Source organism: Schistocerca nitens, chromosome 3, assembly GCF_023898315.1.
Source record: "Schistocerca nitens isolate TAMUIC-IGC-003100 chromosome 3, iqSchNite1.1, whole genome shotgun sequence".
NCBI lineage: Eukaryota > Metazoa > Arthropoda > Insecta > Orthoptera > Acrididae > Schistocerca > Schistocerca nitens.
The window spans coordinates 650,458,612-650,477,453 of record NC_064616.1 but is presented as its reverse complement, the minus strand read 5'-3'; the positions used below and the strand labels follow the sequence as shown (position 1 = coordinate 650,477,453).

At 36.3% G+C, this 18,842-nt stretch overlaps 1 protein-coding gene across 7 annotated transcripts in view; it reads left to right on the top strand.

Annotated features, from left to right (window-relative positions):
* Window positions 1-13,910, top strand: part of LOC126248615 (protein phosphatase methylesterase 1) — a 102,284-nt gene extending 88,374 nt beyond the window's left edge. For 2 of the 7 annotated variants that reach the window (XR_007545513.1, XM_049949772.1), the window contains exon 10: window positions 11,455-13,910. Coding sequence is in view for 4 of the 7 variants with exons in the window: in XM_049949772.1 (XP_049805729.1) it covers window positions 11,455-11,484 (30 nt within the window). In the remaining 3 variants the exon portion in view is untranslated. Of the gene's footprint in view, window positions 1-1,693; window positions 1,795-4,289; window positions 4,995-11,454 lie in introns of those variants that run through there. The other 5 variants (XR_007545515.1, XM_049949770.1, XM_049949769.1 and 2 more) reach the window with 4 other exon arrangements.
* The last annotated feature ends 4,932 nt before the right edge of the window (window positions 13,911-18,842 follow it).

Below are 18,842 nucleotides of genomic sequence, written 5' to 3'. Positions count from 1 at the left end.
AAAGTATTGGAATTATTAGGTTAAATTATATTAAAAGACAAGTTTAGACACAGCTTACTTTTCATGCTAGTCCCATCTTAAGTGGTAGCTCAATTGGTGTTACCAATGTGTAACACATACAGTTGTGACACACACTGCTGTGAAAGTTGTTACCCCAGAAGTTGGAACAACACTAGCTCCCCTTGTGGTGAGAAAGCAACTGTAAGATGACATTATGTGTTTAATTATTTTTCTACTTGATTAACAAAATAGTTACTATATTTCTGCAGTTCAGTTGTTGGTAAATTATCGAAAGATGTGATTGATCCTGAAATAAATGTAAAAACAGCTAAATCTCACTGATTCAGCGCTATAAGCTACAACTTAGTCATGAATAAATACTTTTGAATATGTGTATAATTGCAGCTTATACGGCTGAAATTGAGAGAATATATACAAGTATTTTATGCCTGAGAAACACTTAATTCTGTTGTCTGTTCTTATTATGATAAGCACTTTCTTTGACATGTAACAATTTTGTGTGAAGTCTAATGATTTGCACATTCTTACACTTCTCTCAACTTTCCAAAGTATGAATATTTTTGTAAATGCAACTGCCATTGCTTCGAAAGTTGAAGATTCTTGCCATTTGTGGTTCAGATGTAGCAGCAATAACAGAATTGCTTTCTTCTGTGTTGGGAAACAGGTGTACGACATATTTTTGCAAAAGGTTGGGTTTATGCTCTTTACTAATCCTTTCTTCTTGTTCATCAAAGAAAATGATATTCTTCAATAAATATCTGTAGGTTACAAGATAATTGTAAATAAAGTGGTCTGTAATGTACTATTTCATACATCCCAAGGTCCTTAGAAAACTAAAGAAAATCAAATGTGGTGTTACCGTCAATTTTTATGGCACTATATATGTTGTCCATTGTAAAAACTATGTTGCAAATCAATATGAGTGATAGTATTCGCACTCGTGCGATATCATTTTCAGAAGCATATCTTACTGGCTGGTTAGAGTGCTGCTGTCACAGTGTATAACAAAAATTAACAGAAATGTCATGACTCTGTGTGTTAAACTGTGGTGTTACTAAGTGATGAAAATGAAGTGGAAGTGGGGATGTTGTGTTGTGCAGAATCCTTCATGTAATGATTGCTAGTTAGTCTACCAATGGTAATTGAGCTGATATCTCAAATCCCAGTGTTTATTCTTTGTTAATGCTTGAATTTTTTTTTCTTGTAATATTTTTGTTTCCTTTACTGTGTCTATAAAAGCATAAATTACACAACATAATTGTTTTCACAAAAGTCAGTACCGCCTTTAGCGAGGTATTTGATGTTGCCATATGGCAATGCTAGGTGTTTTCAGTACCTAAATTTATATGGATTAGTACTTCAACAAAATAAATAGATTATTGAAAGTTTTTATTGCATATATAACTTTCATTTAAATTTATTATAAACTCTTCGTTATACAATTGATATTTTATGACACAATACAATTGCTAACAATACATGGCTAAAAGAATCAAATACCTCATACACAATCCCACATTACACTTGGAACATTGTTCTCACAGTAGATTTACAGTCATTGTGAGAACATGTATTCTTCTTCTTCTTCTTCTTCTTCTTCGTCTTCTTCTTCCCTCCTGTATGTCAGATGAGGTGTTGAGTTTTATCAAATCTAATTGAACCTGATATACAGCTCTCAGAAGATGCCTTTGATGCAGAAGTTCTTCCAGCTCCTTTGGGTAAAGCTTTTTATCTCTGCAAGTACACAGCTGCTACTTCGCCGTTGAATTCCAGGTGAGAAATATTTTGGTTTCTTCTTTTATTATACAAAATCCAACTCTTTTGTATGCCAACATCTTACATCCTTGTGTGTGTGTGTGTGTGTGTGTGTGTGTGTGTGTGTGTGTGTGTGTGTGTGTGAGAGAGAGAGTGCGCGCGCTCTCCCACTTTTTTAGTTGCGAAAATCTCTAGACTTGCTCAACTTCTGGAGCACCACCACATGAAGAAGAGATTGCTGTGACAACTGAGTTGTCCAGTCACTGCACATACTGCTCTATTGCTTCTCAACTGCTGGCTCAAAATGTATTGGAAAATGATTTTTTGTTTCCCAGTGGACATTCTTTAGGAATTGTATTTTCTCTGTTGGTACCAATGGCAGAGTATCCACAGTACTTGAGAAATGAAAACAGAGATGCACCTGAAAGTAGATTGTCCATGTGGAAACTGTAGCAAAGTTCTCTCTTCACTTCAGGAATTTCATCTAATAAAACAAGTTAGGGACTTGCTGCCTTGTCAAAAAACTGCTCATAGACTGTATTCCCTTTAGGACCTTCGCCCTGATAAAGTCCATAATTTACCAAATATCCATCTTTGGTGTTGAGGCTCCAAATCTTGTAGCTGAACCTAATAGGCTTACCACAGCTGAATTGTTTGCGTCCATGACAGCCAGAGTACATCAACATACATTCATAATATGACACGTGTTCCTCAGGTATGAAATTCTCAATGCAGTGCTTCATCTCCATAACTGCAGCCCTTGGTCCCGCTGGAGATCTGCCCACCGTCCTCACAGATACCGATACCAGTGTTAACAGTTTGGTGAAATTTTGTGAACTATCAGGCCTCATCCCTAAAGTGGTGGGGAAGGGCAGCAGACTTTAGTATGTTATAAACTGCTCTGCATGTGGGGACAGCCTTCGTCCCCACCCATGAGATTTCATGTTGACTTTTCGCCAGGGCACTGATGACCGTGATGTCGAGCGCCCCCTCAACCCAAATCATCATCATCATCATCATCATCTCCATAACTGGACAGATTTTCCGTGCTTTGTTATTTTGATCGATCTTAGTATTATGTGCACAGTGTAAAAACCTACATATTTGTAGAAATCTCTCTCTTCTTGTAGGCTGAGACACAGCCAAGTTTTGCATGTCATCTTTTGAGTCCCAATAGTCCCTTTTAGAAGGTAACTTGTTGTAGCCACTAACATACAAAATAGAGATTAAACACTATATCTTGTCTGCTGTAATTTTTGGGTGCTGACAATTGAGAACTAATATTAATGCTTTGTTTCTTTCATCAAATGCTCAATAAATTCCTGGTCAATAAAAAGTTCAAATGTATTGATGATCAACATGATTCTGTATCTTGAGTACGTAGGCCTTGGAAATGTAGAGGGATTTTGAATGTCAAAGTCAGCTCCTTTCTCCCACCTCTGCCCACATGTATCTCCATTAGAAGACCAGTTCACAATATTGCCATGTAATAAGGTAGATCCTACTTTGGATACAGAGTGCTCTGGTAGCCTTGGACATAGTGCTGGTTCAGATGCAATAGGATCTGCGCAGCATTCATTGATTGTGCCAGCGGGTCATGGTCCTCATAATAATTACAAATCCTTTTGTTGTTTGGCAGCCTTATTTCAGCACTAGGTCATAACTGGCGAGAGGACAGCTTGTCTACTAATCTTTAACAATACAAAATGGAATAAAAAATCATAAAGTAGTCTGTGTCAGTATCAGTAAACAGACAATTCAAAACAAATCAGTGATAGGCCTACTTACCTGCCAACATAATTTCCTGAATCTTCATCTGTGTTTAAATTCAGATCTGACGGCTCAACAAACACATCACCGTCAGTATCATCATTATTAAGAACACCCAGTGCCTCAGAAAGGCTAAACCTCTTCCAAAACAAGGAAGGGATTTTTTTTTTCATTTTACTGAGTAGAAGTGCCCCATGGCAACACCAAAGTTCAAACAGCCTAGCTCAACATAAATTATTGCACAACAAGCAATAATTTTCAAAGAATTTATATTTGAGTATACAAAGTATAACCATACTAAAAACAAAGTCATATTTCATATATTATTGTGTAAAACATACTTACTCAAAATTATATTCCATTTTTCTTTCTCATTCAGCAAGTGACAAATTCCAACACTGCATACATTGCGACTTTTAAATGTACTGTTAAAACTTGCATTGTAGTGATCTTTACAGTCTTATGAAATAGAAGCAAGTGCTACCAACACTCTTGCTTCATTGATGTCGTGGAAACGATTTTAAAATAGTGTAACAAGCATTGCCATATGACAACGCACAATGCTAATGGGTTAATGGTACATTTTGTAGGACTAAAGCAAGTTTTTTGCAGAAATTAAGCTGTTATTCATGGTCTGAAAAAGCAAATACCAGTATAACTATAGTCTGATTAAAATTACCTTTTAGTTGACTTCTGTCACTTACTGTTACAGTGTTGTCACATTGGCTGCTGCTCTGTTACAGACGACACACAAATGTGGCTGGTCACTTCACAAGTGCTGTTAAGGAACCTGCACTGTTTGATATTTACTGACAAAACTAGTTTGTCAAACTTCCAGTATAGTGAAGCAATTGTCACACCATCAATGATTTTGTCAATATCCTCAGTTGACAGAGCTATTTTACAAGGTTAAGATGTTGAAGACCCAAAATAAAGCATGTGCCACAATTATTCTAGCTTTAGGTGGTAAACAGCAGAAAATGACAAGTGGAAATAAGTCCAAGAATGGCTAAAAAGAGAAGTGACTTGTTGCATGTTTATTTATTGACTAAAATCTTAACCATGGACACAAGATTTTGTAAACTATTTTCTTATGAATTCTGCCTCTTACAACAAATTATTAATGTTTGTATGGCATAAAATAGGAAGCAAAATTCATTAATAACAGAAGAGGCAATCACAGTCAAAGAGAGATCAGATGTAGCTGAGTTTTCTGACAACAGGCAGGTCATTCGAACATTTTTATTTTAGTACTGTATTATCAGTGAATACAATTAGCAAAACTGTTATTGAAACCTGTGAAGTATTTAAGTCAGTCCTGCAATTATAAATTCATGTGAGCAATGTAATTTATGTTTTTTGCTATTGTTGTGAGGCTGACCTGTATTTTTCACTCATCTCAGTCTACTATGTTTCTAAATTAATAAAGAAGGCAGTGCCATAATGAAGCCTCCACTGACCACCTTAAAGTGGTAAATATAACGACTACCACTGCATAGTCCTATTGAAACTTTTTTGTGCTAAGACTTCTTGAAAAATTGAATCAGAGGGATGTTGTTCTTAAAGACGAAGTGAAAACGTAAATGGTGCATAGTAACATTGTGTGGCTGGTTCATGAAGTTCTGTCAACATGTTAATAGTGAATATTGTGAAACTGTCAGTTCTTGACCTTACACTCGGTGTGTATTGAGAATATGTTTTTAGGCCATCAGTACTGATTGTCAATATATCTGGTATATCTACTATTGACAATACGCTAATACACATCCTCAGTGGGTCAATATATTCAACAATATTTTTGAATGTGTGAGGGCCTCTTTACCCACGTGTAACATGGAACAGTGTTGTCATGAGGTATGACGGGAACGCGAGATGATGTGTTGACAGCTGATTTTAACTTCGAACTGCTATCGTAACCACAACCAAGTGATATGCAATGTATCCAAGATAATGGCAGCCAACAACTATTAAACACACTCTCTTTGTTCACATCAGTTAAAACTAACATATACAAGCAAACTCTAGAAAGATGACAGTGCTAAAAGCAAACTATCATTTCTCACTTTCGTTGGTTACCTGAAACTAGTCTCACACTGGTGACATGAGCTGACACATTATGGGTTAACATGGGTACAGCATGTAGAAATAAAGCCTTCCTGCTAAAAAGTAAGGAAATGTTTTCTGTGTACATATCTCCACCAGTTGCTAACTGCAGACAGCGTCTTTGTCTGAAAAACTGTAGATACCACTGATTTCAGAGTCACTGGAACTTTCCAAAGTGGATGAACAGCTGGAAGCAACAAGTAGTTCCTTAAAATTATCTTCAAGAAAACTGTTGTGGCGTAACAAGCTAGTCACGCCACACTGAGGAGGAAGCCGAAAGGCACGCGTACACACACGCCGACTGGCGTCAAGTCTGGAACAGGATACGTATTGAATACTATAAAGAAAATACGTATCTTTGGAATATACTTAACTTTTAATCAATCCTTGTGATACATCTCTCTTGACTATACAAATGAGACTTGTAAGATACATGCACTGTGACAATTGGCGCCTTGCTAAGTCGTAGCCATTAACTTAGCTGAAGGCTATTCTAACTGTCTCTCGGCAAATGAGAGCAAAGGCTTCGTCAGTATAGTCGCTAGCAACGTCGTCTTACAACTGGGATGAGTTCTCGTACGTCTCTCGAGACCTGTCGTGTGGTGGCGCTCGGTCTGCGATCACACAGTGGCAACACGCGGGTCCGACATGTACTAATGGACCGTGGCCGATTTAAGCTACCACCTAGCAAGTGTGGTGTCTGGCAGTGACACCACAAAAACCATCATTATTCCACACATCAGTTACTCACTTTGAATGCATAGCAACAGGCCCCTAGTCCATTTCAGTAACTTTTCCAGGCCTTGGTAGTTAATTGGTTTTATGAAGTGGCAAGGGTTCTAATAATTATAGTTTCTCTGTGTATCATCCAAAGTAACTTAGTGTTATCGTAACCACTGAATAATGTCTGATGAGTTTCCTGAACTTGGTAACAACGTATTTTTGAACCAGTTTCTGTGGTGTACTTCAGGAGAAGGTTGAGCAGATAAACAACCCCCCCCCCCCTCCACACACACACACACACACACACACACACACACACACACACACACAAATTATTAGTAATTTATTAAAACTTGAACTTTGTATATACTTAACTTTGGAAAAAATTAGTATCCACTTAGACAACATGTATTTGATACTGTAACTGACACTTGTATAACACTTACCACTTAGTTCATTGTATGGCTATAGTTTCACATCAGAGCACAGTTGGCCTTAAGTGGATATAATTTCAGAATAACTGTTCTGTTAGCACACAGCCAGATCTGTGCTAACACAATACTATTGTTGTTAGCAATGGTTACAAGTGGTTGCTGATTACAGAGGGACTGGGCTGAGTGGCACTGCACTTGGACATAAATAACTTTCCGTTTGCAGTGGTGTAGGGAAACACATAGTGCAACAAAAGTCTTACTTGTGGTGCTGTCTTGAGGTACCAACGTCAGCATGTGACCTTGTTCTGCAGACGACACCAAAATTTTATCATGGTACTCTGACTTCTCTTAGATTTGTATACTCTCACTTTTCTTCAATTTAAAAATTGGATAGGCGGGAATGAAGCCATGGTAGATAACAACATGAAAAAGAATAATCCTACATTCTTTGCCTGTGGAGAGTGCTATACCTTATCCTTCGTAGTCATTCCAATCTTTAGTAATGGTATGAACAGCATTCACCCATGCTTTATCAGTCCAAAATGTCCTTGAAATTAATGTCTCTCTTATGTCGCACAAAAATCTTTGTCGCCATGCATTTATGTCTTCCAGTTCCATCAACATTTTATGACCTGAGATATCTTTGCATTTAAAACTGATCCTTTTGTTTCGCATTTCATCAGATGTGATCACAAACACACACACACACACACACACACACACACACACACACACACAGTGAACTGACTATTTGTGTTGGCATTTTGGCAGTAGCATGATGTGGAGTGCTCTGTTGAGGAAACCAGCTCTGTGTGAAGTGTCAGTCAGACTATAGAATCCTAGTCCACGTTTTTGAGTGAAACAAATTGTGAGCAGTTTCCCTTGCTCTATTGCTTTGATGCACATAAGGTAGTCATGGCACTGAGCAATCAAAGGTTACAGTTAAATGACAGACTATAATAATAATAATAAATAATAATAATAATAAAAATAGTTGTTATTATTATTATTTCTGTTTTTCACAACGGAGATAACATTGTTGCACAGTGACGTCTACTCTAGGTTACTTCTGCTTCCTCAAGAGTAGGCCTGATGACTTGAGTGATTTTATAGTACTTTAAGCAAGATGTAGGCAATACCAAACAGTACCTTATCTTTTATTTTACTTTCTTTACTACATCCTGGAAATCCATACAGTGAACTGACCTTGATGCTCAGATCGTTGTATTTAAATTTCTTCTGAGCTGCATTATAATGTATGCTCCCATGACACTGAACTGAGACATCAGTGAAGAGGCATACTCTTTTTATCTGGCTGAACAGTGTCAGACTCGTTAGCGGCAACTGTACTATTGGTATACATTTGTTAATGGGACAGGGTAGACTTGATCTGCATCCACTACAACGTCTTCAAACTAGGCAGTTTGGGTCCTGCCATTGCAAAATTTGTTGTCAGATGTGACGGAGACATAACATTAGGAGATTGCTGAGAAAAGGGGAAGTATAACCTCCTTATGTAGAAGCAAGTATACATACATTAGTATAATAGAAAATCTTCACTGGAATAGACAGACATCTGCGCACCAAATGAATGAGATATTGTGCAAGGGATAAGGACAGCAACAAAAGATTAAAATTTGCATCTCAGCGTTTGAAGTTGAGCAACCTGTCGTGATCTCATCACAGTGTCGTCAGCTGTGACCATGAAAGTATAACACACTTGGACAAATACACTATTTTGCTGCCAGAAACAATGATTGTTGATGTTCTGCTGCCATTGTTGGTATATATCCTTGTACTTAGTATTACACCAGACTAATTTGAATTTGCTTAATTGAGTGGGCACATGAAGTTGCGATTTTGACAACATATTTTGTATAATGAGAACCTGACCGATGGTTCCTTCTGACAGGATGCCAAATGAAGCAGTTCATGGAAGTCTTTTTTTGGGCTGATTGTGGGTGCACACTCCAAAAGAAAATTGTAAATATCTTTAGAAATACCATGACCAAGACTGCCAGTTTGAACAGTTATAAGATGCCATTTGTTACACTTTTAGAGTAAACATGGCTACTAAATTCTAAAACAGAATACGGTGTAACAAAGATTTAAAATTGTTAGAAAATAGAAAGATTCAAGAAAGGCAAATGAAACAGTGTGTAATGTTATAGACAGTTGTATGCCCCAACCTTATTTGTATGAAATAAGTACTGTACACTTATTACACAGTCAGCTGTGATATTCCAGAGTACTGCCACATACATTGCTGTAACATATATTCTGTTCATTTGTAATTATTAAACTTGGAATGAGTTTGAGAAGTAAGTTCTAGATTGCTATTTGTAATACATGAGCTGTAAAGCCTTCTTCTTTCAGTAGCACAATTCAGTAGATGGTTTTTGGACTTTGTTTTCAACTCTTAGTTCTGCATGAACCATAGTAGTGTGAGCCATTCTACAAGAAAAATATTGATTGTTACGTGAGAAATTATATGGCAATATTTAATATGACTGTTTCTCGTGCCCACTCGTTCTGACTCGTACAGTTACTTATGAAGGACTGTTAGCAGGAGCATATTGTTGGCAATATTAACATTTATAATTACACCACAATTATATTCTGAAGTAATAGTAGCTGCAGCTACTGCTGCTCCTCTGTTTCCCATATTCAAGGCGCAAACTTAGCGTATTATATTCTTTTAGAAAGTTACTTGTGAAGTGTGTACTGTGTGATTGTGTTTGCAGATTGCTTAGTCCATATTGTGGTATATCTGGAATAGTTTAGAATGTGGGTGCTTCCTTAAGGTGCTGTTAAATATAAATTACTGGAAAAAAAATCTGCACGGGAACATGAACATTTGTACAAGATTTGTGAATTATCAGTTTACCTATGCATCTATGAAAACATGATGTTGATTCCATTCACTATTACACAAATTTTTATTCATAAATGTACTATCAAGCATTATGGAAGCAGGGAAGAAATAAAGTTCCACTCAACAAATGTGCAGAGGAGCACTAGAAAGTGCAGATCTATAATACCAAGCCCTTAAAACATTTAAAAATTGGGCTCAGGCTTGTGAAATGAATATACGATTCTTCTAAGAACGTATTCCTTTCGTGAACTGAAATGAACTGTTAGTGTATTTTAAGGGTTTTGTACATTCTAAGACTTACCTCTTGGTTAGTGTGTGCTCTGTTCCATCAGTAAAAAGTATACGTGCAGAAGTCAGTATATTTAGTGTTGTTTACCAACCTTATTAAACTGAAATGTTTTTTGAGCTCACTGAACTACAACTACACCTGGACCTGGATGTAAATTCCACCATTTCGAAATGTAGAACATGCAAAAATTTTATAAGAAGTTTTTGCTTTTCTTAGGATTTAGAAGGATGAGGGAGAGCTTGTATGTGACCAGTGATGTATTTGGGTTGTTTCTCAAGCATCCTTCTAACAAAAGGCAGCTACATTAAAACCATTATTTCTGTAAAATGTGCTTTAAATATGAAACTTACTTTAAATTAGAAACAAGTGTCCTACATTCTCCCATTAACATGGTGTACTTTAGTTGCTCCTTCTGAAAAGTTTTATTGTTTCTAGAGTTCAGATGTACTTGTTATGAGCATGTACATTTCTTTTCATGTTATCACTTTGTGTGCATTAAATGTGTCTAGTTAAATGTATGACAGTAGCTCCAAGTTTGTGATGCAGTGTATTCAAATGATTTCGTATTATAAGCTGAAATTGCTCAGAATTTTAAAAATTAGACTTTATATTCTCAAGTATTTCTGTTAGTTCAAATCCAGTTATGAATTGCCTCTCACTTATAAAGATATATTTATCAGAGAGCTGAATTACCAATATTGAGCACTATAAGGATGGCTGTTTCAATTGTTTTGCAAAATTTCTCACTTTGTTATAATGTCCTTCATGTAAGATTACTATTGCTATTCGATTTTTAAGTTTATTAAAGAAACAGTCATTTGGAAACAAGCCTTCTGTTCCTTGCAGTGCAAGATTTGTCATTCTTGTAACTTGTTAGTGGTGTACTTCATACATACTTACAATAAGTTTTCCCTTGATAGTTGTGCAGTTGTTTTCATGATTGACACCTTACTCACATGACGTCAGTAGATTAGTAAAGTGTTCTGTCTTATACAAATTTATGGTTTGATTTGAAGAATTTTGTCCACACATACCCTAAAAATTTCTAACGTTATGACTGTATACGTATATAATGTGATTCTGATGGAAAATTATGTTTCTCCATGGAGTGATTTATTAGGGTATATTGCTTACTTTTAAAAATAATTGTTTGTGTTCAAGAAGTAACAAAGAATTTTTATGTAATTAAAAAAGCATTATTTTTTATGGAAGGTAGATTGGGTTGTAGGTATATTTGCTTAACATATATGTGACAGTTACAGAAAAAATCTTATATACTCCATCACAGGACGGCCCAAATTTAACAGAAACACACATTTCCCCTTAAAATGTGTTTTGCATCAAAATTGCCAATCATCAAATAGGATTTTTAAATTCTAAAGCTTGTTTGCTTGTTAGTCCACAGGACTGCTTTACTCAAGTATTCAATCTTTGTCCACTTATGTAACAAATCCTCTGACTACATTGTATATTTTGTTTTGCAGCATGTAAGAGCTGAGCAGTATGCATTATGAAGGTTCAGAAAATCGTTTCAGTGGGGAGCAGCTTTAACTTTCAATTTCCTGGTCCCAACAGTGGTTGTTCAATTGTAAGGTGTACTTTCGTGCTGTTCACAATACTGTAAATTTTGAGAGGGAGAAACTGAGTTCAATGGCTGTACAACAAATAATATAATAAATGACTTTTATCTCCCTCAATAAAATAGATATGTATATATTATTAACATCTTGCCTGTTGTTGTGCATTCTCAATGGTTTTTGGCAAATAAGGCATTATTAATGTCTGCTATATCCTTTTGTCTCCTTATATGAATGAAATGATGATAACTTTCATTACTGTCACTTACAACATCTGCAAAATATAACTTCAAACTGCAGCGTAGCAGTATTATTTCATACATCCAGAATGTCTGCCTTTTTGGACGTGTTCCATAACGATAGAGTAAGAGTGAGTGTGTAGCATACTGTAGGAGAAATTAAGATATTTATTACTTGCTTAGACAAATTCCTGAGTAGATTAATAAATGTAATTATCATCTCTACACATTTTCACATCTTCAACCACTCTCTGCATGAAATGGTACAGGGTCATTAAGCCCTTTCTTTGCTCGTCCTAAAGTAGATATTATGGTCAAATCATGTCAGCAAATTTCTGTTTGCTGCTGCATCAATCCTCTGAAGTTGCATTTCATGTTCCGTACTCGAGTAATTTAACATGTTGACTACCATGAGGCCACTGGTGGACACAGCAGAGCCTTGTGGCTGACATTGCATGCCTGCTGACAGCCACACATTCCACTCTATTCAGTCTAGTAGTGTGCATTAACTGGTATTCCTTGATTAAGTTGATTCTAGTGTACAGGAAGTCTGGTACTGTATCTTGTTCAACTTTTATTATTATTATTATTATTATTATTATTATTATTATTATTATTATTATTATTTTGCAAGTTTACGTTCAATGGTTTTTATTACTAATTCTTTACAAAATTACGTCATGGCTCTAAATCCATTATGAAGCTGACTCGTAATTTACCTTTTGATATGGACAGTGAGATTTCCTGTCATATAAAGTGAATGTAAATGGTTTTCACTCAAATAACTGAAGAATTATTGAGGATGTCGAAAAAATAAGGTTTTTATGGTGAACCAGAGTTATCATAGCTTTCTTGTAATGAGGATGTGTTTGTGGGTACAACTGATAGCAACACCAGTGACAATGACGTATTGGTAATGGTGATGGTGATGGCAATAGACAGCAAGAAACCTACAGTAGTTTGAACTGTACGAGGCCACAACTATGACGAAGGCTAAACTGGTAATACCATCCATTTACAGGCTGCATTGATCTGCAGTATGTGATTAACAGGGTGCAGGGGATTGTGATGGAATTATGAACACAACCTCCAAACATATACTGTATTGAACAGAGTGGAACTAGGGGCTGCCTGCTGGCACACATCGGGCTTGAGACTCTGCTGCATCAGCCAATGGCCTTGTGGCAGTCAACTTGTTAAAAATGCATCCCATTCAGTTACATTACTCACCAATGCCTTATGTGGATGCACATGAGAATTATTACACAAGTCTCCAATTTCTTTTACTCTGGGAACCCATTGTGCAATATAGCACAGTCTTCTTGACTTCGTCAATTTCTATTTTGAGCGTAAGAATGAAAATTATCATAGTTGTGATTGTTGTTGTGTGTTGGACAGTATGCATTAAATGAGCAATATTGTACTCGATTTTGCCTGTATAAATTTGTTTTCTTTTGTGTTACTTGTACTTTAACCTATATAGTTTGCCTCTGACTGTTGTAAGCGATGTTGTCTCTTTACTGTTATCGCCTTTTAATGTTTTAGTGCCTTTTGTTTTTCATAAATCACTGCTTTTATACTATAATGGGAAGCAAAAGATAACATCTCAGTTTGTAGCACAAATTGTGTCCAAAACACTTTTTCTCCTAACTGATAAGAACCATTCATTTGATCAACTTATTTTCATAATTTGTTGAATATTTATTTTTTTCCTAATACCAGTGCTTTAGTGCACTTGTCTTGAAAGACTGTTTAATACTATGTACAAATTTCTTCAAATGGTATTATGGCGAAGATAAAACAAATCTTTTACTGCAAAGGGTCCATAGAGTTATGATACAGAAAAGTAACAATTCTGGAAATGATTGTTTCCAGGTATATTTTTGAAATACATATTGCCAACACACTTTTTGTGGACATTTGATGAACAAGCCAATTTGTATTCTGATTTGTTTGTTGTTTAAAGTTGAAAATATATTTATTTCATTCTTTGAAGTAGACATTATGCCATAACTGTAACTTATCACACCCTTCAAGTAACTTTGCAATGGGCCAAATTCAGACAATTTTTTTTATTTTCCGCTATGACTGTTGGATGAAATAAAATAAACTGTTCTAAAAATGTTTGTTTGTAGAACATTCTTTATTTTCCACTACTAGACCAAGGAGATTGTGCAGAAGGGTGCCCCAAGATGTGTAACATTGAAAGAATTGTATTGTAAGTTTGGTTAGAGTTCTACATTTTGTTTGGCATTCCGGATCTACAGAATAGAATTATTTAAAAATATGACTTTCCAACAGGTTTCATGTGTTTTGTCCTAGAGTTATTTCTTGTAGACGTAGAGAATTTGCATTGGGCATGACAGAAAAGAAATAGCCAAATCAAGCTTACGATCTTTCCTAGGCTCACTTTCCATAATCTTTTTTCACTTGCACACATCTGTAAAAAGCTTGCATTTGTAATAGTAAATTGAATAACCAACATCTACAACAGTTACTGATATTTATTAATTAAACAACCCACGATTATGATAACTACAGTTGATTTTCAAGGTGCGGTATGTATAAGGATAGGAAAATTTCACGAAGATGACAATGTGAAATTTGCAGTTTTGAGCAAAATAGCATGAAGTCAATGATTTTTATGAAATGTGCTATAAATTTGAGTGTGTGAGTTTACTAATATATGTAACTGATAGTTATTAAATGTTAAAATCATGTTTTTATATCTAGTCACCACAAGGCTGAGGTATGTATATAATATTAAAATGACACTTCATTTTCTGTGTAACAAATTCTGATGTGACGACAAAAATAGCGTAGAAATGTGTAAAAATAATACCAAATTTGGCAAAAAACGCTGAATGTGACAAAACGGACAGAATTTGGTAAAATGTAAAATTTGGCAAAAAAGATGCCGAATTTGGTGAACTTGTAAAAAAAAAAAAAATGAATAAACGGACAAACCACCTGTTCATCCCAGAGTAGCACTTGCAACCTAAATCCTCAGTTATTTGCTGCATGTATTCCAATCTCTGTTTTCCTGTACAGTTTTTATCCTCTACAGCTCCCTCTAGTACTGTGAAAGTTATTCCATGATGTCTTAACTGATGTCCTATCTTCTGTCCCTTCTTCCTGTCAGTGTTTTGCATTGTTTTCTGAAGAACCACCTCTTTCCTTACCTTATTGGTCCACTAATTTTCAACAATCTCGTGTAGCACTCCATCTAAAATGCTTTGATTCTGTGCTTTTCTGGTTTCCCCAGTCCATCTATCATAACCATACAATGCTGTACTCCACACGTACAGTCTCGGAAATTAAAGGTGAAAGGATATCAATTCAAGGTGAAAGGATATCAGTAATGAGATTTGCTGTTGTATAACATCACCAATACCAAACTGCAACATTCTGCTTACATGGGTTGAAAAACAAGTAGCCACACATCCAAAAAAATGTGGCAGTGGCTTCTTGTCTACGACACAATAATGTGCAATGTAATCGGCGGCAGGTATTCCACAACATTCTGTTAACAGCCTTGAGGTATTAGTATGGTGCAGTCTATCAGAGATCAGAATCATCATCTGGTTGATGAGTATGATGTCACAATAACAGCGACATCCGTGTACTGCATCACCATGCCAAATGTGTTCATCAATTCCATATTGATTAGGTGTGGCTCTTTGAAAGAATATGGTTTCAAGCGGATTGCACAAAGCTACACTGTTGTTGCCAAAATCGGTTTTTTGCTCCTTCTTATGATGTGTGTGAAAGCTAGTGTGTATGAAGCTAAACTGCATAAGCGTGGACTTCAAACAAGACTTTTGTCAAGAAATCACCCTTGTGCCGGCATTGGTGTTCAAAAGTTAAATGGATAAATTTGCACAGTGTCTCTGAACACGTATTAACAAGAAGTAAGTCAATTTTAAGACAAATATAGCTGGCAGATACAATCAAATAGAAAATAGAGGTGTCTGCTATCTGAGCTGCTAAAGTATCGCCATTCCCACGATATCCCTAACTTTACTTTCCCAGCCTCCTGCCCTCACTCATTCCCAATTTTTCTATCCTTTTCCTTTACATACTACCGCCTTGTTTACTTAAAAGACTATAAATTTCTCATACATCCTTCAGAATGTGCAGAGTTGCCTCTGTATTACCACCCCAACATCCGTCACCCTTTCTACACCTTTCTTTAGCAATTATTCATCTCAGATGAATTGTGTTGTCTCCAGAAATGTGAAGAAACGTAAGTCCAAAATGTATTCTTTAATAGTACAACAAACTGACAGTTGTGAAACATATCTGTTGTTTTGCATGTCTTTTCTACAAGCTTTACTGTACAGTGCGTTACAATGCTCCAGCAACCTTCAATGAAACTGCTACTAGATAACCAGAAGATGGGGAACTTCTGTAATCATGCACTGTGTTGCCTAATGTTTGTTTCACAAATGCCAGCCATGTAATTAATAGTGCTTCTATTTCAGATTTATTTCCATTTTTTTCTGAAACATGAATAGTTTTTACAGATTCTTGGCCAAACTGATCTGCTATACAGCTGAAACAGTAATTTATTTTCAACAATGTTCCATATGAATGAGGCAGAGCGACAATATTGTCAAAACTGATTTGTGCCATTGTCGAAAACCAATGATTTGAGTCTGAACCAAGTAACACAACCTCAAGACCATTGCACATCTTCCACTGAATATCACTGTTGCCACAACACACTTAATGCCAGTGCCATATCACAGTAAACATTTCATAAAATCTTGTTCCAGTGCTCAGCAATGGTTTGCAAGGTATGCACCACTTGTAGGTGATCTCTTTTTATTTTTGTGCCTAGTGATGTCTGGCAGCAGCATGACCATGCAAACTTAGTCCCATTTCTAGAGCACCTTGCAGTGTGCATATATTCCCATGGGTCTCTCTGAGCCTTTCACTTCTGTACATGAGCAGTGGGGTACATTAGCACTGTATTCTCATTCGGGAGGATAGTGGTCCAAATCTCCATCAGGATTTGTTTTCCATGGTTTTCCTAAGTTGCCGAAGTTAAATATGGGGATGGTTCCTCTGAAAAGGACACATACGATTTCCCTCCTGAAACCGAGCTCTAATGACACTGTCTTGAGTTGAAAGTCAAACCGTAATCTTCCTTACATAACTTATGGACATAAATAATTATTTGAGAAGTAAGTAGAAAAGTAAATTATTATGCATAAACATAAGCACTGCTGAATGTCATTGTTATTCTCAAATTGAAAAACATATTTAATAATAAAGCTCATTAGCAATAACTGTTTGCCAAGGATGCTTATGCATATAATTGCAAAATGTGTGCTTGCAAAAACCACATTTAATAAATAAGTTTTGTTTTGTGAAGGGCAGTGAAGGGAATACTTCTTACATAAGAAATAAATTGCCCCAACAGACTGTAGCAATAGGTGGCAGTGAATGAAAATTCAGTACATTGGATGCATACAAGATTTCCATTTATAACTATGTCAAAAATGCCCAGTGCAAACAGACCCTCCAGTGGATAGCAAAGTGTTCAGTACAGTTCCTCATTGTGAACAAATTACAAGCTTACAGAATATTAGGCTGGCTTTGTGATTTGATTGAGAACATCCCAGAAAAAGCACATGTGTTCTTAGCTGGGATAAATCATCAGATATGAAAGTACATAACTGTTTTTTGATGACTGTCATGTATAGAGAAGTCACAGTATCAAAACATTGTAGTAAACTGCTGACAGATCTGTATGGAAATGGAAAAATAAAAAAAGTTCAACCACTATGATTGCTGTATTATTTCACTTTACCGAGTCGCCATTTACTGAACATGTATGCCATATGAACTTCCCTTTGGAGCGTCCTCTCATGAGATCATAGCCTTGCATCATCAGACACTGTCCTTTAGCCTGGATGAGTGAGGAGGAGGAGGAGGATTTCATCGTACATGGCCAGAAGGTAGTACATTTTAGCCACTTTGTAAATTATCATGCTGCAGCTTATTGTCCAGCCACTCGTATTTTCATATATGCGAGACCTTACCTCAACATCAAGATGATAGCACATTGAGCTGTGAGATTTGTTGTACATGCTTCTCTAGCTACCATAATCTGCCACTTTGTATTCCCATGAGCCCTAATAAGTAACAAAATAACACCTATTTCCCCAGCCTTTGTTGACAAAGAAAGATGTGGATAGTCTGAATTATTTTATGTTTTGGGTACATGTGTTCTATAGACTGAAGGGTAGTCAGGAGAAATTCTCATCCAGTATCATGCTTAAACACCCCTACAATTGCATGTATCCCCAGATCATATACTGTAAATCATCAGATAAATGGGTTTCAAGAAAACACACACACACACGCCCTGATAGAGAACCTCTGTTGAGACACATCTGTGAATATTGTGACATAGTTGTGGTGTTCATTTAAAAGTTGATGAAACAAAAAGTTTTAAAAAAATCGTTGGGTGAAGTCTTCTTGTCCCTCAATATATCTAATCTAATTTTGAGCTTCTTGAGTAACCTGGTTGACAATCTGGGTTAGAGTTGGTATCTGTCAAACGCCAAGAGGTCATACTTTGAATGGATCCGTAAAGGCTACTTGTCGTTAAATCCTGATTATTCTGGGGGTTGTGGCTCATGATGTCATGCTACAGGTAACCAGTGCTGCCTTCAGGTGTCACTCTCAGCAAGTCATCTTTAGAGAGAGAGAGAGAGAGAGAGAGAGAGAGGGGGGGGGGGCGGCGGCAACACTGCTACTTTGATAGCCGTGTTTCTGCCTAACTGCTGTGGCATGTACAAATTGTCAGTAAAAGAGTTCAAACTCCGCTGTTATACCTCAGACACACAGTCAAATACATAAGATGAAATGGCAGAAAGTACAATAGTTAACATGTTTTGAACTATCTTATGCTTATTGCACTAATAATACATCTCCCTAGTGCTACTTATGCTAATGCTATGTGGAGTTCAATACAGTGAATATAAAAGATATTTATGCAGCTTACATATTTCTGCTTTGAATATTGTTCAGGAGACAAATCAC